The sequence below is a fragment of the Heptranchias perlo genome, chromosome 22, assembly GCF_035084215.1.
Source record: "Heptranchias perlo isolate sHepPer1 chromosome 22, sHepPer1.hap1, whole genome shotgun sequence".
Lineage (NCBI taxonomy): Eukaryota > Metazoa > Chordata > Chondrichthyes > Hexanchiformes > Hexanchidae > Heptranchias > Heptranchias perlo.
In genome coordinates this window covers 12988375-13013462 of record NC_090346.1, presented here as the reverse complement: position 1 = coordinate 13013462, position 25088 = coordinate 12988375, and the positions used below count along the sequence as shown (strand labels likewise).

Below are 25088 nucleotides of genomic sequence, written 5' to 3'. Positions count from 1 at the left end.
CCTGACAACAACCCAGCTGTAGTGCTGAAGACTTGTGCTCCAGAACTAGCCAAGCTGTTCCAGTTCAGCTGCAACACTGGCATCTACCCGACAATGTGGAAAATTGCCCAGGTATGTCCTGTCCACAAAAAGCAAGACAAATCCAATCCGGCCAATTACTGCCCCATCAGTCTACTCTCAATCATCAACAAGTGATGGAAGGTGTCGTCAACAGTGCTATCAAGTGGCACTTACTCACCAATAACCTGCTCACCGATGCTCTGTTTGGGTTCTGCCAGGACCACTCGGCTCCAGACCTCATTACAGCCTTGATCCAAACATGGACAAAAGAGCTGAATTCCAGAGGTGAGGTGAGAGTGACTGCCCTTGACATCAAGGCAGCATTTGACCGAGTGTGGCACCAAGGAGCCCTAGTAAAATTGAAGTCAATGAGAATCAGGGAAAAATCTCCAGTGGCTGGAGTCATACCTGGCACAACGGAAGATGATAGTGGTTGTTGGAGGCCAATCATCTCAGCCCCAGGATATTGCTGCAGGAGTTCCTCAGGGCAGTGTCCTAGGCCCAACCATCTTCAGCTGCTTCATCAACGACCTTTCCCTCCATCATAAGGTCAGAAATGGGGATGTTCGCTGGTGATTGCACAGTGTTCAGTGCTATTCGCAACCCCTCAAATAATGAAGCAGTCCGAGCCCGCATGCATCAAGACCTGGACAACATCCAGGCTTGGGCTCATAAGTGGCAAGTAACATTCGCGCCAGGCAATGACCATCTCCAACAAGAGAGAGTCTAACCACCTCCCCTTGACATTCAGTGGCATTACCGTCGCCGAATCCCCCACCATCAACATCCTGGGGGGTCACCATTGACCAGAAACTTAACTGGACCAGCCATATAAATACTATGGCTACAAGAGCAGGTCAGAGGCTGGGTATTCAGTGGCGAATGACTCACCTCCTGACACCCCAAAGCCTTTCCACCATCTACAAGGCACAAGTCAGGAGTGTGATGGAATACTCTCCACTTGCCTGGATGAGTGCAGCTCCAACAACACTCAAGAAGCTCGACACCATCCAGGACAAAGCAGCCCGCTTGATTGGCACCCCATCCACCGCCTGAAACATTCACTCCCTTCACCACCGGCGCACAGTGGCTGCAGTGTGTACCATCCACAGGATGCACTGCAGCAACTCGCCAAGGCTTCTTCGACAGCACCTCCCAAACCCGCGACCTCTACCACCTAGAAGGACAAGGGCAGCAGGCACATGGGAACAACACCACCTGCACGTTTCCCTCCAAGTCACACACCATCCCGACTTGGAAATATATCACCGTTCCTTCATCGGAGCTGGATCAAAATCCTAGAACTCCCTAACAGCACTGTGGGAGAACCGTCACCACACGGACTGCAGTGGTTCAAGAAGGCGACTCACCACCACCTTCTCAAGGGCAATTAGGGATGGGCAATAAATGCCGGCCTCGCAAGCGACACCCACATCCCATGAACGAATGGAAAAAAACACCGGCATAGATCAGTTAGGCCGAATGGCCTGTTTCTGTGCTGTACGTTCTATGTAATTGGGCATAGCTCACAATTGTGTAAGGGGCTGTGGGTGGTTTGGGTTGGTATCTACCCTGGAAGGAACTGGGGCGGGGGGACGAAAGCCTGACACTTTCTGTAACGGTTGATGTGTGTGTGTCTGTGGTTCTTGCTTCACTGGGTCTTGCGTCCGTTGCCCGCAGGTAATGTGGCTCCCATGCAGAGCATATCCAGCGGCTTGAAGGAGACCATGAACCCCAATGACATTGTGCAGGACGCAATCCACAACTTTTCACCGGCATATCAACAGTACGCGCAGCAGTCGACGAAGGACGAGGTGATTCCCAGGCACAATGGGCACGTCTTGCCCCACACCCGTACCCGGATTTCAGGCCGGAGAAAGATCGGCGAGAAGATTATCCTTATCAGCTCGGAGGATGAGCTGTAGACTTTGTGCGGAATTGTTTTTAAAAAAAAAATGAAAGGCCGAGAGAAGTAGTGGGCTGACGTTACCGTGGCATCCGTTCAGCGATGATGAATTCCATCCGGCCCGCCCCCTTCTCCTCTCCTGGGAACCAGGCTGCCATCTTCGTTTTTTTTCACGAGCAGCTTTGACTTGAAACAGATTCCTAATTCTGAAAGTAAAGCCGAGTGTGGATGCAGAAATGGGGCAAAGCCTTGGAATTTCACTGATTAAACCTGAAGCAGCCTCCCACCTAACCCCAGATACACACACACACACACACACACACACACTTGCAGACGGAAAGATAGATTGGCTCCGCAGAACGCCCACTGCTGTATCATCCAGCCAAAGACTTTCCCACACTCTGTGAAAATGTATCTGCTAGTGTTTCAATTTTCCTCCGCTTATCTCCAGACTCTGTGTAAAATCACTATGGAGGATAAACGTGCTTTTTATGACCAAGACTTCTAAATACCTGGTGCTTTTAAAGCTGGGGCTAGGATTCCTGTCAATTTTGACATTTCGGAAGGATAGGAAGAAAGATAAAGTTGGTGGGGTAGCTCTGTTAATAAAGGATGAAATTGGTATAATAGTGAGAAATGATCTTGGATCAGAAGATCAAGATGTCCAATCAATTTGGGTGGAGGTAAGAAATAGCAAGAATAAGAAATCACTTAAGCCCCCTAACAGAAGCTGCATTCTAGGGCAAAATATAAATCAAGAAATAATGGGGGCTTGTTAAAAAAAGGTAATGCAATAATCATGGGCGATTTTAACTTTCATATAGATTGGACAAATTAAATTGGCAAAAATAGCCCTGAGGAGGAGTTCATAGAGTGTATTCAGGACTGTTTCTTAGACCAATACGTCAGGGAACCAACCAGGGAACAGGCCATTTTGGATCTGGTAATGGGTAATGAGGCAGGATTAATTAATGACCTCAAAGTAAAGGATCCCTTAGTGATCATAATATGAATTTCACATCCAGTTTGAGAGTGAGGATCTTGGATCTGAAACTACTGTATTAAACCTAAATAAGGGCAATTACAATGGCATGAGGACAGAGTTGGCTAAAGTGGACTGGGAAAACAGATTAGATGGTATAATGGTGGCTAAGCAGTGGCAGACAGTTAAAAAGATATTTTATGACTCTCATCAAAAATATATCCCAGTAAGGAGGAAAGACTCCACGAGAAGGGTGTACCAACTGTGGCTAACTAAGGAAGTTAAGGATGGTATCAAGTTAAACGAAAAGGCATACAATGTGGCAAAGATTAGTGGTAAACCCAGAGACTGGGAAAATTTTAGAAACCAGCAAAGGAGGACCAATAAAATAATAGAGGGAGAAAATAGACTGAGAGTAAACTAGCAAGAAATATTAAAAACTGACAGAGCTTTTACAAGTATATAAAAAAGAAGAGAGTAGCTAAAGTAAGTATAGGTCCCTTAGAGGATGAGACTGGGGAAATAATAATGGGAAACAAGGAAACGGCATAGGCATTGAACAGATATTTTGTATCTGTCTTCATGGTAGAAAACACTAATAACATACCAATAATAGTAGATGATCAAAGGGCAAAGCAGAGGGAGGAACTAAAAACAATATCACTAGAGGAAAAAGTATTAGGCAAACTAAAGGGTCTAAAGGCTGACAAGTCCCCTAGACCTGATGGCTTGCATCCGAGGGTCTTAAAAGAAGTGGCTACAGAGATAATGGATGCATTGGTTGTAATCTTCCAAAATTGACTAGATTCTGGAAAGGTCCCAGCGGATTGGAAAACCGTAAATGTAACGCCCCTATTCAAGAAAAGAGGGAGACAGAAAGCTGTAACTATACGCAAATTAGCCTAACATCTGTCATTGGGGAAATGCTAGAATTGATTATTAAGGAAGTAGTAGCAGGACATTTAAAGACTCAAAATAAAATCAATGAGAGTCAACATGTTTTTATGAAGGGGAATTTGTGTTTGACAAATTTATTAGAGTTCTTTGAGGAAGTAACAAGCAGGGTGGATAAAGGGGAACCAGTAGATGTAGTGTATTTGGATTTCCAAAAAGCATTCGATAACGTGCCACGTAAAAGGTTACTGCACAAGGTAAGAGCTCATGATGTTGGGAGTAATTTATTAGCATGGATAGAGGATTGGCTAACTAACAGAAAACAAAGAGTTGGGATAAAAGGGTCATTTTCAGGATGGCAATCTGTAACTAGTGGGGTGCCGCAGGGATCAGTGCTGGGACCTCAACTATTTACAATCTATATTAGTGATTTGGATGAAGGAAGCGAGTGTACTGTAGCCAAATTTGATAGGTGGAAAAGTAAATTGTTAAGAGGACACAAAGTGTCTGCAAAGGGATATTGACAGGTTAAGCGAGTGGGCAAAAATTTGGCAGATGGAGTATAATGTGGGAAAATGTGAAGTCATCCACTTTGGTAGGAAGAATAAAAAAGCAAAATATATAAATGGAGAAAGACTACAGAATGCTGCGGTACAGAGGGATTTGGGTGTCCTTGTACATGAAACACAAAAAGTTAGCATACAGGTGCAGCAGGTAATTGGGAAGGCAAATGGAATATTGGCCTTTATTTCAAGGGGAATGGAGTATAAAAGCAGGAAGTCATGCTACAACTGTACAGGGTGCTGGTGAGACCACACCTACAGTACTGCGTGGAGTTTTGGTCCCCTTATTTAAGGAAGGATGTACTTGCATTGGAGGCGGTTCGGAGAAGGTTCACTAGGTTGATTCTGGGTATGGAAGGGTTTCCTTATGAGGAAAAATTGAGCAGGTTGTGCCTATACTACTGGAGTTTAGAAGAATGAAAGGAGATCTTATTGAAACATATAAGATTCTGAAGGGTCTTGACAGGGTAAATGCTGAGAGGATGTTTCCCCTCCTAGGGGAATCTAGAACTAGGGACATAGTCTCAGAATAAGGGGTCGCCCGTTTAAGGCAGAGATGAGGAGAAATTTCTTCTCTGAGGGTTGTGAACCTTTGGAATTCTTTGCCCCAAAGAGCGGTGGAGGCTGAGTCATTGAATATATTTAAGGCTGAGTTAGACAAATTTTTGATCAGCAAGGGAGTCAAAGGATATGGGGAAAGGGCAGGAAAGTGGAGTTGAGGTAAAAATCAGATCAGCCATGATCTCGTTGAATAGCGGAGCAGGCTCGAAGGGCCAATTGGCCTACTCCTGCTCCTCTCTCTTATGTTCTTGTTACAACAAACTGTCAGTTGTTACAAACTTCTTTCAGAATTGGCTCTTCTCTCCCAGGCTCCTCCCACTAAGGTGTCCCTGCTGAATGAGAGAAATGCCATTTACAGTAATGGCATCCCACCTCACCAGGCCCACAGACTGGTGGCATTAGGGGCTCATTGCACCTATGGCTCCCTCCTCTCGTTGCATGAAGTGGGTAAGGAAGGGCATGAAAATGAAAATGCCTTCAAATATATGGAGGGTGCAGTAACGTAGACGCTGACCTCTAGGACCGAGCTCAAATCTAGCCCAGTCCGATGAGGTGAAAATCCCTTCTGCCTGTGGAATAAGTTTGGACAGTCACAATAATGTGACGTGGGACCCCAGCATAAAACTGCCCTCTTTGGCAATCTCACAGGATGACTGGTGTGGTCAAAGAATGCTCTTCAGATGTCAGGGGGCACTTGCCACGTTGTGTACCTGACACTGGGCGTGCTGGATGCTGATACTGGGAGTCCAGAATGGAAGACGCTCGTTCCACACTACGCTCAAATTCAAAAACTTAAATAAAGGCAAATGCTGTCAACAAGATGGCTCCTGGTCACAAATTACAGCCTCTAGTGTACTGAACAGTTTGACTCTGCCAACATTTCAAGAAGAAGGGATTATCTGTTTAATAGCAGATATGGATCCAGGTTCAGAACCAGATTCAGGATCCCTAAGCAGTTTAAATTGCCCATTGGAATGAGGAAGTAGAATATCATAGCTCTAGCCGGTTAAAGGATTGAGTAGTTGTTAAAATTTAGTTGACCACGAATGCATTAAATGTCCATGGGGGATGGGGAGGAACAACGAATGCGTGTACTGAACCCCACATCTTGCTCTTAAGTTGTAGGACTATCTTTGTTACAAAGGAGCTGGACGCTGGATCTTATTTTTTCTCCCTCCATTTCTTGCCCTGTTCTGGGACATTTCCATCGTTCCAATTGGACAATGCGGTTACTGTCAGAGTAGAGTGAAGTTGGAGTTTGGGTTAACCCTAACGCAGTTCATTAATAGATACTAATCTTACTTTGCACTTATTTTATCATGTGATTGCTCAGCAGGGATGTAGCTATTTGCAAAAATGTAATTTGTTAATTAACATTTACGACATAGAATCCAGTTACACAAGCAATTTTGTACTTTCCTCCCAATCGCTAAATCGGTGGTTTGAGTCTGGTGGGGTTTCAGATGATTTTCCTCAAGTCACCAGTCAAGGATTACAGAGGGATTACAGGACAAATCCAATCCGGCCAATTACCGCCCCATCAGTCTACTCTCAATCATCAGCAAAGTGATGGAAGGTGTCGTCGACAGTGCTATCAAGCGGCACTTACTCACCAATAACCTGCTCACCGATGCTCAGTTTGGGTTCCGCCAGGACCACTCGGCTCCAGACCTCATTACAGCCTTGGTCCAAACATGGACAAAAGAGCTGAATTCCAGAGGTGAGGTGAGAGTGACTGCCCTTGACATCAAGGCAGCATTTGACCGAGTGTGGCACCAAGGAGCCCTAGTAAAATTGAAGTCAATGGGAATCAGGGGGAAAACTCTCCAGTGGCTGGAGTCATATCTAGCACAAAGGAAGATGGTAGTGGTTGTTGGAGGCCAATCATCTCAGCCCCAGGGCATTGCTGCAGGAGTTCCTCAGGGCAGTGTCCTAGGCCCAACCATCTTCAGCTGCTTCATCAATGACCTTCCCTCCATCATAAGGTCAGAAATGGGGATGTTTGCTGATGACTGCACAGTGTTCAGTTCCATTCGCAACCCCTCAAATAATGAAGCAGTCCGAGCCTGCATGCAGCAAGACCTGGACAACATCCAGGCTTGGGCTCATAAGTGGCAAGTAACATTCGCGCCAGATAAGTGCCAGGCAATGACCATCTCCAACAAGAGAGAGTCTAACCACCTCCCCTTGACATTCAACGGCATTACCATCGCCGAATCCCCTACCATCAACATCCTGGGGGTCACCATTGACCAGAAACTTAACTGGACCAGCCATATAAATACCGTGGCTACGAGAGCAGGTCAGAGGCTGGGTATTCTGCGGCGAGTGACTCACCTCCTGACTCCCCAAAGCCTTTCCACCATCTAAAAGGCACAAGTCAGGAGTGTGATGGAATACTCTCCACTTGCCTGGATGAGTGCAGCTCCAACAACACTCAAGAAGCTCGACACCATCCAAGATAAAGCAGCCCGCTTGATTGGCACCCCATCCACCACCCTAAACATTCACTCCCTTCACCACCGGCGCACTGTGGCTGCAGTGTGCACCATCCACAGGATGCACTGCAGCAACTCGCCAAGGCTTCTTCGACAGCACCTCCCAAACCCGCGACCTCTACCACCTAGAAGGACAAGGGCAGCAGGCGCATGGGAACAACACCACCTGCACGTTCCCCTCCAAGTCACACACCATCCCGACTTGGAAAAATATCGCCGTTCCTTCATTGTCGCTGGGTCAAAATCCTGGAACTCCCTTCCTAACAGCACTGTGGGAGAACCGTCACCACACGGACTGCAGCGGTTCAAGAAGGCGGCTCACCACCACCTTCTCGAGGGCAAATAGGGATGGGCAATAAATGCCGGCCTTGCCAGCGACGCCCACATCCCGTGAACGAATATAAAAAAAAAAGCAATGTGCTGCATCTCAGGAGTGCAAACCAGCCCTGCCCTACCCCCTCTGCAGAAATACCCTCTTATTCCAAGCAACTGCTATGTGGTAGTGCTAGTTCAAGCTCCTCATGCCAAGAAGGGCAAATCAAAGGCAAGGAGGAGCAAAAATTCAAAGGATGGAAGTAAATCTTTAGTCTGTGGCTCAGTGGGTAGCATTCTCACCTGAGTCAGAAGATCATGGGTTCAGAGTCCCACTCCAGAGACTTGAGTCCCATAATCCTAGGCTGACAATCCCAGTGCAGTCCCAAGGGAGTGCTGCACTGTTGGAGGTGCTGTCTTTCGGAAAAGATGTTAAACTGAGGCCCCATCTGCCCTCAGGTGAATGTCAAAGATCCCATGGCACTATTTTGAAGAAGAGCAGGGGAGTTCTCCCTGGTATCCTGCCCAATATTTATCCCTCAACCAACATCGCTCAAAAAACAGATGATCTGGTCATTACCTCATTGTTGTTTGTGGGATCTTGCTGTGCATAATTAGCGGCCACGTTTCCTACATTACAACAGTAACTACACTTCAAAAGATACTTAATTGGCTGTAAAGCGCTTTGGGACATCCTGAGGTTGAGAAAGTCGCTATATAAATGCAAGTTCGTTCTTATTGGCACAAGTTAAAATTCAAATAGAAATCTTGCTCCCTCAAAGGCTAAAAAAAACTTGTTTTTTATTTTTAAAAAAAAGTCAATGCACAATAATCGATTGGCTCTCAAGCTGATGATGGGAAGATTCCTTTTCTCTTTTATCCCCCAAAGTGTGAAGTACCAGCCCAATTCATTCCTAGAAACACAATTGAGCCGGGGGTGCAGTTGACGAGAGGAACGATTGGATCAGGCGTTGGATGTCCGTAAGCAACAGCTGCTGCCTCCTTCCTGTGTGGCAAGCTCCCGGAAATAGTCCAGGTGCTGGAATCGGAGCACCTCGTTACCCCAGCTGGTCCACCCCGGCTGCAGGTTGCGGGCAAACAGTTCCAGGCACTGGGGGTGAGGTCCGGTGAATCCCTTCAGCACCTCGCCCAGCGGCGGCTTGTGAGAGTGAAGGGCGCAGGGAACGCTAACAATCAGCTTGGAGTCGGGGACGGTGACTCTTTCGGCAACGGGTTCTCCATCCTGCCTTTCCGGGCTTCCTTTGTACCTGCCCAGTACCAGAATCTCGTAGGGCTTCTTGTGGGCGGAGTCCAGGGGGACCACGAACTCTCCTCGCCGGGTTACCTTCACCCAGTGCCACTCGGCCACCACCTCCACCCACCAGCGAGGGTACAGCTCCTCTTTGACGAAGCGCAGGTGCTTTTGCCGATTGGTGACCCAGCTCACCACCAGGCAGCCCGGAGCAGAGAGCGCCGGCACCGGGATCTGTTGGATCTGCCAGGGGAAGAGGTGGCTGTAGCCATTGCTCCTCTTGACCGACTTGTTCTCCCAGGGCGGGTCCAAAGTGATCACGTCGTACTTTTTGTAGCCCAAGAGGGGCTCGATGCAGGAGATGTCTGACAGGAGGAAGCTGGAGCGCGGTGGGAGCAGGTACCTCTGTCCCATCAGTGTCACCGTCCTGGCGCAGTCTGTGCCATTCTCGGTCAGGCGGGCTAACAGGTCCAAGTCTGCCGTGGCCTCTGTCTCCTCGTTTATCACCTGCACCGGCTGGTGCTGTTCCTCTACCATCTGCTTCGCCATGGTGCACAGCTCCACCAACATGCAGTCCGCAGTTACCTCTGCGATTCTCCTCTTACCGCAGTCGCCTCCGGTCCATGCCCCCGCACCGGCACGCTCGGCCCCCGCACCAGCACGCTCGGCCCCTGCGCTGGTACATTCCACCAGCTTTCTGGTGCCATCCCGAATGGCCAGGCTAACCTTCTCATGGTACTCCTGCGCCTCCGTCTCTCCCTGATTCGGTTCGTGACCCTTTCTCTTCCGCTTTCTGCCTTTCGGTCTCAAGTCTTCGCCATCCAACTCCTGAACTGCTGAAATCGCAGAGTCGGCAATGTGGGGCTTCACAATATCGAAATATTCTGCCCTAAAAACGTACCTGCGGCACCGAGTGTCTGTCGGACTGTGGTGGCAGCATCTGTATGACTGGTTGATGTAGACCAGATGATCCAGTAACCATCCCACAGGATCTGTCCTGACCACAGACATTGCTCCCTATGCTCAGAGCAAGAGTGTCGAGCTGGTCTAAGACACACCCCCCCCCCCCACCCCCCCCGGCTAACTTGCCTTGCCCTGCCCCCTCCCCGCTAACTTGCCCTTACCCCCTCTCCCCACTAACTTGCGCTTATCCCCCTCTAACTTGGCCTTCCCCTTTGCCCCCCCCTCTAACTTGGCCTTCCCCTTCGCCCCCCCCTCTAACTTGGCCTTCCCCTTCGCTCCCCCCCTCTAACTTGGCCTTCCCCTTCCCCCCCCCCTCCTCTAACTTGGCCTTCCCCTCCCCCCCCCCCCTCCTCTAACTTGGCCTTCCCCTTTCCCCCCCCCCCCTTCTAACTTGGCCTTCCCCTTCACCCCCCCCCCCTCTAACTTGGCCTTCCCATTCCCCCCCCTAACTTGGCCTTCCCCTTCCCCCCCCCCCCCTCTAACTTGGCCTTCCCATTCCCCCCCCTAACTTGGCCTTGGCCTTCCCCTTCACCCCCCCCCCCTCTAACTTGGCCTTCCCATTCCCCCCCCTAACTTGGCCTTGGCCTTCCCCTTCCCCCCCCCCTAACTTGGCCTTCCCCTTCTCCCCCCCCCCCCCTCTAACTTGGCCTTCCCCTTCCCCCCCTCTAACTTGGCCTTGGCCTTCCCCTTCCCCCCCCCCTCTAACTTGGCCTTGGCCTTCCCCTTCCCCCCCCCCCCTCTAACTTGGCCTTGGCCTTGGCCTTGGCCTTCCCCCCCCCCCCCCCCCCCACCCCTCAGCACAGTTGTGGTAACGGAACCAGAATCTTCAGAAAGCCAGGTGGAAATGAGGGAAATCTGCGGATTTAAACCATAAATAAAAAAATGATTTGAGTTTTTTTTGCAATGCTACGATTGTGTAGTGAGCAAATATGAGCTTCATTACTGAGGAATGGAAATACAATTTTTCTTTAAAAAGGAGCCATAAATATTCAAAGGCCACTTGAGGCTAGTGCCTTGGGTACAAGTCATTATCACTGGGATGTATATTCTCCATTCTGCATCGAGCCTGCTACAGCGGATCTGTCGGTGCTTTGAGACATCATTGGAGAGACAGTGACAATGTGAATCACCCAGCACCAGGATCCTCCCTCCACTCGATGGGCTCTGCTCTTTAATAGCACTACTGGCCGTTCACGCTCCTTACTGGCGTAGAGTTCTCCCAGTGCTGGGCACCCTCCACATGGACATTCACAGGCCAGGCTAGGCTTGACCCCAAAGTACTGTCGGGCTGTCTCACCGGCATCTGACACCTATTTCTAGCAGAGATCGCTAGATAGTGATCAGGCCTGGGAACCCTGGCTGATCCCCCCCCTCCCGCCTATCCCAGAGGCACTGAGGTCCAAAGTACCACCTCTCGCGCTTCGAACACAGCACAAATGGAGGATCAAATCTTGGGCCTTCCTGCTCACTACCACTGCCCCACTAAGTTATTGGGGGATTGCACTTACTTTTCCAACAGGGAACCTCTCCTTTAGTGAGTGAATAACTTCAAACCTTACTTGCTATTGTCATGATTTTTGGACATGCAATTCTGTCAACATTTCCTGTTCAATTTTGCTATGTCAACGGTCACGGTGTAATTGCAGGCTGTGGCCACTAGGTGGCTGTGCAGATTGTGTTTCCGGAGTCTCTCTGAACTCCGTTGCCATCTTGTTTATATATATATATATATATAAAAAAAACTTGTATTCATCAGCTGACCGTAGGCAACGCCAAGGCTAAGTTTCCAGTGCGGTTCTAACGTTGGGGGAGTGGGAATCAGCCAGGCAATCCATGGTGAAGTCATGCCCCTGTAGCAACAAACCTCTTCCAGTTCAGTGTCTAACCCACTTTTGTGCATTTTATTTTTGCTTTACAATGATTCCATAAAAGCGGTCAGATCTGACATTGGGCACTTCACCAGTGAAAGGATTCAAATTCCAAATGTACTGTGTGTGTCTGTGTGTGTGTGGTAGTGGGAATAGTTTTATAAATAAATGGAAATGTTCTTCTGAGTATGTGTAAAGATCTTGGTTTTTAATTTTTCTTTTGTTGAAATGTTATGAAACTGTGAATGTTAATTTGAATTAAAACTTTTTTTTAAAACACTTGGATCTGACTGCAGTTACTTGAAAAAAAGACTTGCATTTATATAGCGCCTTTCACAACCTCAGGACATCCCAAAGTGCTTTTACAGCCAGTGAAGTACGTTTGAAGTACTGTTGTAATGTAGGAAATGCAGCAGCTAATTTGCGCACAGCAAGATCCCACAAACAGCAATGAGATAAATGACCAGATAATCTGTTTATAGTGATGTTGGTTGAGAGATAAATATTGGCCCAGGACACCGGGGAGAACTCCCCAGCTCTTCTTCGAAATAGGGCACTGAAACTAATTCCCGTAGCCCCCCAACACCTCCTCCATCCCACACACACTCCATCCCACACATACCCCCCCCCCCCACACACACACACACACACACACCCTCCCCACACATCCCACCCCCACCCCGCACAGACACATCCCGCACCCTCCCACCCAGATTGATAGATTTTTGTTAGGTAAGGGTATTAAGAGTTACGGAAGCAAGGTGGGTAGATGGAGTTAAGATACAGATCAGCCATGATCTAACTGAATGGCGGAACAGGTTCATGGGGCTGAATGGTCTCCTTCTGCCCCTATGTTCCTACCTAGAGGTTTTAACATCCGCCAGCAAAAGCAGACACGTCTTGGGTTAAAGGATGGAAAATTAGACTTGGATAATCCCTCTAGTGAAGCTAAGCAAAACGTAACTGTTTATCCTTTTCTAGAGTGTAGGGCGAAGGAGAGAGACACTCACTTCACTACAGCAGTCTCCATGAAATGATTCTGTACCGGAAGTTTTCCCAGGGCTCCTCCTTTTGGTTCTCCGCTGAGAAACTTGGAAACTAATTGGTCACAAATCTCAACCGTTAAAATGAACAAAGACACAGACTCCAGATGAAAGGTGACAAACAGCACAGCTCATGACAGGAAGTTGCATCAGGAAGAGGAAGTTGTATCATTAGCTGATCCAGATAGCTCCTCCAATCAGAGTGTTTAACCAGCTCAGGGACAAAGGCGAGAGAATACTCAGATGGCTTTTTGACAGACTGGCACAGGTGTGTCAAAGGCCTGAATGTTACACTGTTAAGGTATCTTGTGATCATAGTTGGTTCAAAATATTGTCCATTGAGTAACTGAGCCCTACACTTATCGTTTTCACGCAGCGAGTTGTTATGATCTGGAATGCACTGCCTGAAAGGGCGGTGGAAGCAGATTCAATAGTAACTTTCAAAAGGGAATTGGATAAATACTTGAAAAGGAAAAATTTGCAGGGCTATGGGGAAAGGGCAGGGAAGTGGGACTAATTGGATAGCTCTTTCAAAGAGCCGGCACAGGCACGATGGGCTGAATGGCCTCCTTCTGTGCTGTACAATTCTATGATTTTACAGGTTAGGGACAACGACAGCAACTTGCATTAATATAGAAAAATACCCCAGGGGATCCCAGATTCAACACCCGGTCCAGTGCTGAGTTACCTGACCTCTGCTGAGGGAGTGGGGATGGAATGGGCACATCTCCCGCCCCCCCCCCCCCCCCCTCCCAACCCTCTGGGCTAGTGAGAGGAATAGTCAGCCAGACTTACTGCCCCTGATCACCATCCAAAGGCCCCTGCTGGATAGTGGGTGCTCACGGACATCAGGCAAGGGCAAAGTCGGGCGTGACTGCACACCATGGTCGAATAACCAGCTTGGTCACTTGTGAGAGCTACCAAAATGCTTGCAAAAGTGTCAGCCATGGCTCGGTGGGTAGCACTTGTGCCTCTGAGTCAGAAAGTCATGGGTTCAAGCAAGAGTCACTCACCACCTTCAGAAGAGGAGGGTGAAAAGGTTTAAAAAAAAACCTGTTTACTGTAAACATTGCAGACACATGGAGCTTTCCACAACCTGACCAAGGGTCCTAACTTACCCTGTAGTCAGGTTAAGCTTCGGATAATAAAACTCACTTGACGGGTTCAGGCTAGCTTGTGATGCCTCCTGCAGTCAAATAGTCCACTGGTACACCCTGTTGAGGCTCACACACCAGTTACGGCCACTCGTGCAGGGTGTGAAAATATACACTCCTCCCTGAGGAGGAGTCAATGAAAGGGGTGAAAATTGGCACACATAAAAATTTATCACGAATAATTGACACATGGCTTGTAGTACCATCACCTTCCTGGTAGTGGTGCTACTGAGCCATCGGAAATTCAGTGAGCTCTTCCATTGGGTCACAGAGAGGAATTGCAACACTCCAGCACAGAGCGTGGATACATTTATAATATTAAATTATTGGTGCTGGTTCCTCCCTCTGCTAATGTTTCTCCTATCCCCTCCTCTCCTGAAGGCTGCCGTATGTTTTAGCAGCACAAGGTACATCATCAGGGGTTTTGATAGAGTAAATAAGGAGAAACAGTCTCCACTGGCAGGAGGGTCGGTAACTAGAGGGGATAGATTTAAAGTAATTGGCAAAAGAAGCAGAGGGGGAGATGAGGAGAACTTATTTTATGCAGCAAGTTGTTATGATCTGGAATGCACTGCCTGAAAAGCTGGAGGAAGCAGATTCAATAGTAACTTTCAAAAGGATATTGGATAAATACTGGAAAAGGAGAAATTTGCAGGACCAAGGGGAAAGTGCAGGGAAGAGTGGGACTAATTGGACAGCTCTTTCAAAGAGCCGGCACAGGCACGATGGGCTGAATGGCCTCCTGCGCAGTATGATTCGCCTGAATGGCTTTTACTCATATCACCTGTGAGCCCTGACATGAACATAAGAACATAAGAAATAGGAGCAGGAGTAGGCCATACAGCCCCTCGAGCCTGCTCCACCATTCAATCAGATCATGGCTGATCTTTGACCTCAACTCCACTTTCCCGCCCAATCCCCATAGCCCTTGATTCCTCTAGAGTCCAAAAATCTATCGATCTCAGCCTTGAATATACTCAACGACTGAGCATCCACAGCCCTCTGGGGTAGAGAATTCCAAAGATTCACAATCCCCTGAGTGAAGAAATTCCTCCTCATCTCAGTCATAAATGTCCAACCCCTTATCCTGAGTCCATGTCCCCTAGTTCTAGACTCCCCAGCCAGGGGAAACAACCTCTCAGCATCTACCCTGTCAAGCCCCCTCAGAATCTGATATGTTCCAATGAGATCACCTCCCATTCTTCTAAACTCCAGAGTATAGGCCCATTCTACTCAATCGCTCCTCAAAGGACAACCCTCTCATCCCAGGAATCAATCTAGTGAACCTTCATTGCACCGCCTCTAAGGCAAGTATGTCCTTAGATAAGGAGACCAAAACTGTATGCAGTATTGCAGGTGAGGTCTCACCAAAGCCCTGTGCAATTGTAGCAAGACTTCCTTACTCTTGTACTCCAAACCCCTTGTCAGCAAATCGTCCAACCACAGTGAGGGAGGAGTTGGGGGAGAAATCACAGGTGAACCTGGTCCTGTTTTCACCCAACTTCCGCACACACTCCCAGGAGGAATCTGTGGAAAGCGACCAGGAGCGAGAATCCTGTCTGATTTTGCCCTCCTCCCCAAACCAGGCCCACTAATCGCCCCCTATCACCAGCACTCTGGCTGAGACTGACTAACCCAGCACAGACCTGGGGTCGAATCTGGGATCTTCTTGCTCCGTATGTCTCAGCTACTCAGAGGCATCAGGTGAGCTGTACGCCATAACTTTTAAACTCACTGCACGTCTCCACTCGCCGGAAGTTGCTATCTGATTTACACGTAAATAACGGTGAGTGCAGTTAACCTCCCCGTTATTTTCACAGCAAAATCTGGGCCTCTGCTTCCTTATTTTTGTTTTTACAGGTGCAGTGCCGTGGTCCAATAAATATGGTGCCACTTAATCTCATTAAATGACAAGTGTCTGACCAAGACGTGGGCATTTCTAGGGACAGTCACTAGGCCTGACCCTTTTTGCTAAATCTTAAAAACCTTCGCACCATGTACCTCAACTCCTATCCCCAGAAACACTTCCAATTGACTCTTGAACCCAGTTATATTGTCCATATCTCTAGCCTCTCCTGTTAGCTGGTTTCACAACCCTGTTATCCTTTGGGTGAAAAAGTTCCACAGTGGCTCCATCTTGTTTATTTGTAACGTTGGTCCAATATAGTCTGCGGCTGCGATTGTTCGTTGTGCTCTGTGACGTTTACAACACCCCTGTTATCAGATGTAGATGTGATGAAGAGGGAGCCTGCGCAACAACAACTTGCATTTATAGAGCATCTTTAAAGTAGTAAAACGTCTCAAGGCGCTTCACAGGAGCGATTATCAAACAAAATTTGACACCGAGCCACATAAGGAGATATTAGGACAGGTGACCAAAAAGCTTGGTCAGGGAGATAGGTCTTATACGAGGAGAGAGAGGTAGAGAGACAGAGAGGTTTAGGGAGGGAATTCCAGAGCTTAGGGCCGAGGCAGCTGAGGGCACGGCCGCCAATGGTGGGGCGATGAAAATCGGGGATGCACAAGAGGCCAGAATTGGAGGAGCGCAGAGATCTCGGAGGGTTGAAGGGTTGGAGGAGGTTACAGAGATAGGGAGGGGCAAGGCCATGAAGGGATTTGAAAACAAGGATGAGAATTTTAAAATTGAGGTGTTGCAGGACCAGGAGCCAATGTAGGTCAGCGAGCGATGGGCAGGTTTATACCGTTTCTTATTCTGGGAAATCTGCTCTTTAAATTTACCCAGGAAAGGTAGGATAACAGTCGGTGCTTTTCTTAACAGGCCCTGTTAAGAGTCCAAAGTGTAAAGAGCCAGGACGGTCTCAACCCAGTTCCCAGTGCCCTCCGATGAATCATCTGCTGGTACTGATCCAGCAATGATGTGGAGATGCCAGTGATGGACTGGGGTTGACAAATGTAAAGAATCTTACAACACCGGGTTATAGTCCAACAATTTTATTTGAAAATCACAAGCTTTCGGAGATTACCTCCTTCGTCAGGTGAGTGAGTGGGACTCCTTGAACGTTTCGCATTTATAGTCAGAGAACAATACCTGGTGATTACAGATAATCTTTCCAACTGCCCGTTGTCAAGGCAATCAAAGTGTTCATACAGAGAGGTGTTACCTTCAGGACCACCGAATACACAAACGGCCAGAACACAAGACAGAGAGAGAGAGAGGGAGAAACATCCGAAAGGAAGAGAAAGACAGAGAATGACCCGTTGTATTAAAAACAGATAACCTTTATTCGCTGGTGGGGTTACGTGTAGCGTGACATGAACCCAAGATCCCGGTTGAGGCCGTCCTCATGGGTGCGGAACTTGGCTATCAATTTCTGCTCGACAATTTTGCGTTGTCGTGTGTCTCGAAGGCCACCTTGGAGAACGCTTACCCGAAGATCGGTGGCTGAATGTCCTTGACTGCTGAAGTGTTCCCCGACTGGGAGGGAACCCTCCTGTCTGGCGATTGTTGCGCGGTGTCCGTTCATCCGTTGTCGCAGTGTCTGCATGGTCTCGCCAATGTACCATGCTCCGGGGCATCCTTTCCTGCAACATATGAGGTAGACAACGTTTGCCAAGTCACAGGAGTATGAACCATGCACCTGGTGGGTGGTGTCCTCTCGTGTGATGGTGGTATCTGTGTCGATGATCAGGCATGTCTTGCAGAGGTTACCGTGGCAGGGTTGTGTGGTGTCGTGGACGCTGTTCTCCTGAAAGCTGGGTAATTTGCTGCGAACGATGGTCTGTTTGAGGTTGGGTGGCTGTTTGAAGGCGAGTAGTGGAGGTGTGGGGATGGCCATAGCGAGGTGTTCGTCGTCATTGATGACATGTTGAAGGCTGCGGAGAACATGGCGTGGTTTCTCCGCTCCGGGGAAGTACTGGACGACGAAGGGTACTCTGTTGGTTGCGTCCCGTGTTAGTCTGCTGAGGAGGTCTACGCGATTTTTCGCTGTGGCCCGTCGGAACTGTCGATCGACGAGTCAAGCATCATATCCCGTTCTTACGAGGGTGTCCATCGCGTTCCTACTCGTCTGAGCAGATCCTGTGTATTCGCAGGGCCTGTTCATAGGGGATGGCCTCTTTGACGTGGTTAGGGTGGAAGCTGGAAAAGTGGAGCATCGTGAGGTTGTCCGTGGGCTTGCGGTAGAGTGAGGTGCTGAGGTGCCCGTCTTTGATGGAGATTCGTGTGTCCAACAAAGAAACTGATTCTGAGGAGTAGTCCATGGTGAGCTTGATGGTGGGATGGAACTTGTTGATGTTATCGTGTAGTCTCTTCAGTGATTCTTCGCCGTGGGTCCATAGAAAGAAAATGTCGTTGATGTATCTGGTGTATAGTGTTGGTTGGAGGTCCTGTGCAGTGAAGTCCTGTGCAGTCAAGGCACTTTGATTGCCTTGACAACGGGCAGTTGGAAAGATTATCTGTAATCACCAGGTATTGTTCTCGGACTATAAATGCGAAACGTTCAAGGAGTCCCACACTCACTCACCTGACAAAGGAGGTAATCTCCGAAAGCTTGTGATTTTCAAATAAAATTGTTGGACTATAACCTGGTGTTGTAACATTCTTTACATTGATCCAGCAATGGGAGAGGCCACTGGGTGTGGCAGATGGAATGTTTCAGGGCCACAGTGAAGAGGTTAGAGCTGAGGTACATGGTCAGACCAATGTAGGTGAGTTTAGTAATGCCTCTGACTCCCTCTGTTCCTGGACAAGGCATTGCAATCTGCAAAGTTTGCAAGATCCCACAAACATCAATGTGATAATGATCAGATAATCTGTTTTAGTGATGTTGCTCGAGGGATAAATATCAGCCAAGACACTGGGGAGAACTCCCCAGCTCTTCTTTCAAATAGTGGCCGTGGGATCTTTTACGTCCACCTGAGAGGGCAGACGGGAGCCTCGGTTTAGCGTCTCATCCGAAAAACGGCACCTCCAACAGTGCAGCACTCCCACAGTGTTGCAGTGGGAATGTCGGCCTGGATTATGGGTTCAAGTCTCTGGAGTGGGGCTTGAACCCATGACCTTCTGACTCAGAAGTGAGAGTGCTACCCACTGAGCCACGGTTGGGGGTTGGGGAGAGGGGAAAATTAGATTATTACTTGGAGAGGGTAAAAAACATTTCACAAAAACTAACAGTTTCAGGAACTCCACCCCATCCCTCCGTGATTTAGTGGGCAAATGAACCACTGGTTCGGCACTGAGCCATGCAGACTATGAAGGCCCAAGGTTAGATCCCCACTCTGTGCTCAGGTGGCCAATCTCGACCAGAGCCTTACAATTGACCTTAGCATCCTTGAGGTAGGAAGGAGATTAAATCAGGCAGGGGCGCTTCTCCTGATCACTGTCTTACTGACCCCTGTCCTGCAAAGTGTGCCGGTGTGGATGCGGTAAGAGGGCAGGATTGGGCTTGGCTGTGATGGCTCACGCAGTTGAACAGTCTGCCGGCACCCACCGCCATAGGTTCACACACACACGAAGACTGGCCACCTGGGGCAAGGTCGACTGACCTCCATGGAGAAGTCGCCAGCCCATCGAGGAGTCAATGCCTTGAGGAGAAGAGGGGACAAAATCGGGGGGCGGCCAGGAGGAAAATAGTTCCTTCTAGGAAATTGGATAACTCCGTGTTTTGTCCCTCAAGAGATTTTTCCAGATTGCATTCTGGAAGAATTGGTGCCAGCTATTTTTGAGCATTGGCATGACATCACATAGCAACAGAAACCAACTGCATAGCGATGGTTTTGACCTCCCAGCTCAGACAGTCACAGTGACCCAGCCTTCCATTTACCCTTTACTGTCATTGGGAATTTCTTTTATACTGTCCCCATAATCATTCTAACTGTTGGGGTGGGGTGGGGGGGGAAACAGAAATCTTTTCTTTTTTTTTGAGTTGAACTGATGCAGGAATGAAAGAAATGAATGGAATAGAATTGAAAAGCAGGGAAGTTATGTTAAACTTGTATCAACCTTGGTCAGACCACACTCAGAATACTGTGCACAGTTCTGGTCTCCATATTACAAAAAGGATATAGAGGCACTGGAGAAGGTGAAAATAAAATTTACTAGGATGATACCAGAACTGAGAGGTTATAATTATCAGGAAAGGCTGAACAGGCTGGGGCTCTTTTCTCTGGAAAAGAGAAGACTGAGGGGTGACCTAATAGAGGTCTTTAAAATTAAGAAGGGGTTTGATAGGGTAGATGTGGAGAAGATGTTTCCGTTTGTGGGGGAGACCAGAACTAGGGGCCATAAATATAAGATAGTCACTAATAAATCCAATAGGGAATTCAGGAGAAATGTCTTTGCCCAGAGAGTGGTTAGAATGTGGAACTTGCTACCACATGGAGTAGTTGAGGCGAACAGCATAGATGCATTTAAGGGGAAGCTAGATAAACACAAGAGGGAGAAAGGAATAGAAGGATATGCTGATAGGGTTAGATGAAGGGGGGTGGGAGGAGGCTCGTGTGGAGCATAAATACCGGCATGGACCAGCTGGGCCGAATGGCCTGTTTCTGTGCTGTAAATTCTATGTAACTCTATGTACCAGTTGGGTTTTTAAGACAATCCAACAGCTTCATGTCTCTCGATATCACTTATCTCTCGCGATGTACAAGGCTCTATGTGTGCAATCGCACTTTTGGGGGTTGACTAAACTGCTGAACTCTGATTTTAGGTTTGATTTGAATCAAGTGTCCATTCAGGCAGCTGGGAAGCCACGTTTGACCCATTCATTTAAAGATGCAGGGTCACCGTGGTAAATGCCTTATAGAATCATAGGTCCAGATTTGCCATTCGTTAGACTTGCACTTGCCCATAGACTTTCCATGTGGTTTTGCACAGCAAGTTACTGTCAGCGGGAGATCGAGCCAGTGCACACCCTCTACAGGGCATCTGGAACCTGTGTGAACAGGGCAAGCAGCTGGGTATCTCCTTAACCAATCAGATTGAAGAATCATTAATGAGCAGCGCAGAGTCTGAACCAGGAAGTGTAAGTTAGAATAGTGAATTCAATGTCAAATCAGGTACAGAAAGCGAAATAAAGAGAGGGAAAGAAAAATTGGATTAAGAGAGAGAAAAGAGACAGAAAGAAAAAGTTTTTTAAAATTTCAATTTTTTTTTAAAAACCCCAACAATAATTAAAAGCTGAAGGAATGTGACTCTTCCTTGTAAAAGATAATTTTCAATGCCAGAGAGGTGGTTTCTCAGTAATTAAGACTTACCATGCCGTTGAAAGGGTATTTAGACTGGAATGGACAAGCCCTAACTTTTTGTGAACAATTTTACAACACCAAGTTATAGTCCAGCAATTTTATTTTAAATTCACAAGCTTTCGGAGGCTTCCTCCTTCCTCAGGTAAATGTTACCTGAGGAAGGAGGAAGCCTCCGAAAGCTTGTGAATTTAAAATAAAATTGCTGGACTATAACTTGGTGTTGTAAAATTGTTTACAATTGTCAACCCCAGTCCATCACCGGCATCTCCACATCATAACTTTTTGTGGTGAGTTTAGTCCTTATCTACCACATCAGTACAGGACCTTCACGCCTTTCAATACATTTGAATGGGGAGCCAGACGGCGAGATGCCCTTTTCGTGCAGCTTATGGAGGGGCAGCGCATCTTGGACAGCAACTTCCGGATTTCTGCGTTTAACTGCGCATCTCTGCTTGCCGGAAGTTGCTGTCCGATTTGTACATAAACCGCTGTTCGCCTTCCCTTTATTTTCACAGCAAAATCTGGGCCATAGAACGTTACAGCACAGAAGCAGGCCAATTGGCCCATTAAATCTGTGTTGGTGTTTTTCTCCACATGAACTATTTAGTCTAATCCCACGCTCCTGCTCATTCCTTGTACCAATTAATATTTCTCTTTTTCAAGTAACCATCTAATCCTCTTTTAAAATAATTAATGGACTTTGATTCAAGAATGGTTTGTGGCAGAGAATTCCACATTCTAACCACCCCCTGCGCAAAGAATCTATTCTAACATCCCTTTGTAATTATTTTAATTTTACATACACTATTTTGTACATCATTTATATTCAGTATTCTATATATAATTTATACACAGTATTTTATATAATTTATATTCAGTATTCTATATATAATTTAGATTAAGTAACTTTTTATGTAATTTATACTCAGTATGTTATACAATTTATGTTCAGTATTTTATATATAATTTAGATTATTTTATATATAATTTATCCTCAGTATTTTATATATAATTTAAACTCAGTCTTTTGTATAATTTACATACAGTATTTTATATATAATTTAATTATTTTGTATATAATTTATCTTCAATAATTTATATATAATTTAGATTGTGTTTTGTATATAATTTATAATCAGTATTTTGTAAATTTATGATTTTGTGGGTTATTCTGCTTTTCCCGCCACCTTCAGCATCCCAGTGACGTTGGCGGAATTTTCATGAATGAAGTCACATGGGCAAACAGCAGCTGACGTCAGCGCTCCCGGAACTGGGCGCCCGTATGTGTGAGCGCGTGCGGACACCGCCAGCCCGGGACCCGGAGCAGCACCGACTGCGCGCCCCCGACACCGCCCCCCGCCCCCCGCCCCCGCGAAAGGTAGGTGCGCGCCTCTGGGGAGGGGGGATCGCTGCTTCTTTATTTATTTGTAACTTGTTGTTGTTGTTGAGTGAGCGGAACACGCGTTGCTCAATCGTTCATAACCAGCACCGGCAGACCGGGCACTGAGAGACCGACCGGGTATTGGGAGACCGGGCACTGAGAGACCGACCGGGCACTGGGAGACCGACCGGGTATTGGGAGACCGACCGGGCACTGAGAGACCGACCGGGTATTGGGAGACCGGGCACTGAGAGACCGACCGGGTATTGGGAGACCGGGCACTGAGAGACCGACCGGGTATTGGGAGACCGGGCACTGAGAGACCGACCGGGTATTGGGAGACCGGGCACTGAGAGACCGACCGGGTATTGGGAGACCGGGCACCGAGAGACCGACCGGGTATTGGGAGACCGGGCACCGGGAGACCGACCGGGTATTGGGAGACCGGGCACTGAGAGACCGACCGGGTATTGGGAGACCGGGCACTGGGAGACCGGGCACTGAGAGACCGACCGGGTATTGGGAGACCGGGCACTGGGAGACCGACCGGGTATTGGGAGACCGGGCACTGAGAGACCGACCGGGCATTGGGAGACCGACCGGGTATTGGGAGACCGGGCACCGAGAGACCGACCGGGTATTGGGAGACCGGGCACCGAGAGACCGACCGGGTATTGGGAGACCGGGCACCGAGAGACCGACCGGGTATTGGGAGACCGGGCACCGAGAGACCGACCGGGTATTGGGAGACCGGGCACCGAGAGACCGACCGGGTATTGGGAGACCGGGCACCGAGAGACCGACCGGGTATTGGGAGACCGGGCACCGAGAGACCGACCGGGTATTGGGAGACCGGGCACCGAGAGACCGACCGGGTATTGGGAGACCGGGCACCGAGAGACCGACCGGGTATTGGGAGACCGGGCACCGAGAGACCGACCGGGTATTGGGAGACCGGGCACTGAGAGACCGACCGGGCACTGAGAGACCGACCGGGCACTGGGAGACCGGGCACTGAGAGACCGACCGGGCACTGGGAGACCGGGCACTGAGAGACCGACCGGGTATTGGGAGACCGGGCACTGAGAGACCGACCGGGCACTGAGAGACCGACCGGGTATTGGGAGACCGGGCACTGAGAGACCGACCGGGCACTGAGAGACCGACCGGGCACTGGGAGACCGGGCACTGAGAGACCGACCGGGCACTGGGAGACCGGGCACTGAGAGACCGACCGGGTATTGGGAGACCGGGCACTGAGAGACCGACCGGGCACTGAGAGACCGACCGGGCACTGAGAGACCGACCGGGACTGAGAGACCGACCGGGCACTGGGAGACCGACCGGGTATTGGGAGACCGGGCACTGAGAGACCGACCGGGTATTGGGAGACCGGGCACTGAGAGACCGACCGGGTATTGGGAGACCGGGCACTGAGAGACCGACCGGGTATTGGGAGACCGGGCACTGAGAGACCGACCGGGCACTGAGAGACCGGGCACTGAGAGACCGACCGGGTATTGGGAGACCAGGCACTGAGAGACCGACCGGGTATTGGGAGACCGGGCACTGAGAGACCGACCGGGCACTGAGAGACCGACCGGGCACTGAGAGACCGACCGGGCACTGAGAGACCGACCGGGCACTGAGAGACCGACCGGGCACTGAGAGACCGACCGGGCACTGAGAGACCGACCGGGTATTGGGAGACCGACCGGGTATTGGGAGACCGGGCACTGGGAGACCGACCGGGTATTGGGAGACCGGGCACTGGGAGACCGACCGGGTATTGGGAGACCGGGCACTGAGAGACCGACCGGGTATTGGGAGACCGGGCACTGGGAGACCGACCGGGTATTGGGAGACCGGGCACTGAGAGACCGACCGGGTATTGGGAGACCGGGCACTGAGAGACCGACCGGGTATTGGGAGACCGGGCACTGAGAGACCGACCGGGCACTGAGAGACCGACCGGGTATTGGGAGACCGGGCACTGAGAGACCGACCGGGTATTGGGAGACCGGGCACTGGGAGACCGACCGGGTATTGGGAGACCGGGCACTGAGAGACCGACCGGGTATTGGGAGACCGGGCACTGAGAGACCGACCGGGTATTGGGAGACCGGGCACTGGGAGACCGGGCACCGAGAGACCGACCGGGTATTGGGAGACCGGGCACCGGGAGACCGACCGGGTATTGGGAGACCGGGCACCGGGAGACCGACCGGGTATTGGGAGACCGGGCACCGAGAGACCGACCGGGTATTGGGAGACCGGGCACCGAGAGACCGACCGGGTATTGGGAGACCGGGCACCGAGAGACCGACCGGGTATTGGGAGACCGGGCACCGAGAGACCGACCGGGTATTGGGAGACCGGGCACCGAGAGACCGACCGGGTATTGGGAGACCGGGCACCGAGAGACCGACCGGGTATTGGGAGACC

General features: G+C 49.3%; 3 protein-coding genes and 1 long non-coding RNA gene across 4 annotated transcripts in view; 2 read left to right on the top strand and 2 right to left on the bottom strand.

Annotated features, from left to right (window-relative positions):
* tmem184a (transmembrane protein 184a) overlaps window positions 1-2461 on the top strand; it is a 38618-nt gene extending 36157 nt beyond the window's left edge. The window contains exon 9 of the mRNA XM_068002942.1: window positions 1741-2461. Within this exon, the coding sequence (XP_067859043.1) occupies window positions 1741-1985 (245 nt within the window). The 3' untranslated portion in view covers window positions 1986-2461. The remainder of the gene's footprint in view (window positions 1-1740) is intronic.
* A 6099-nt stretch (window positions 2462-8560) lies between these two features.
* On the bottom strand, window positions 8561-10094 carry mettl4 (methyltransferase 4, N6-adenosine). The gene has a single exon (XM_068002940.1). It carries the CDS (start codon window positions 10037-10039, stop codon window positions 8741-8743), a length of 1299 nt encoding a protein of 432 aa, XP_067859041.1. The 5' UTR covers window positions 10040-10094; the 3' UTR covers window positions 8561-8740.
* Window positions 10095-10775: 681 nt separating this feature from the next.
* Window positions 10776-25088, bottom strand: part of LOC137340484 (uncharacterized) — a 41730-nt gene continuing 27417 nt past the window's right edge. The window contains exon 3 of the long non-coding RNA XR_010966818.1: window positions 10776-10846. This is a non-coding gene — a long non-coding RNA (uncharacterized lncRNA). The remainder of the gene's footprint in view (window positions 10847-25088) is intronic.
* mafk (v-maf avian musculoaponeurotic fibrosarcoma oncogene homolog K) overlaps window positions 22511-25088 on the top strand; it is a 28813-nt gene continuing 26235 nt past the window's right edge. Inside the window, exon 1 of the mRNA XM_068002944.1 lies at window positions 22511-22640. The gene's annotated coding sequence lies outside the window, so the exon portion shown is untranslated. The remainder of the gene's footprint in view (window positions 22641-25088) is intronic.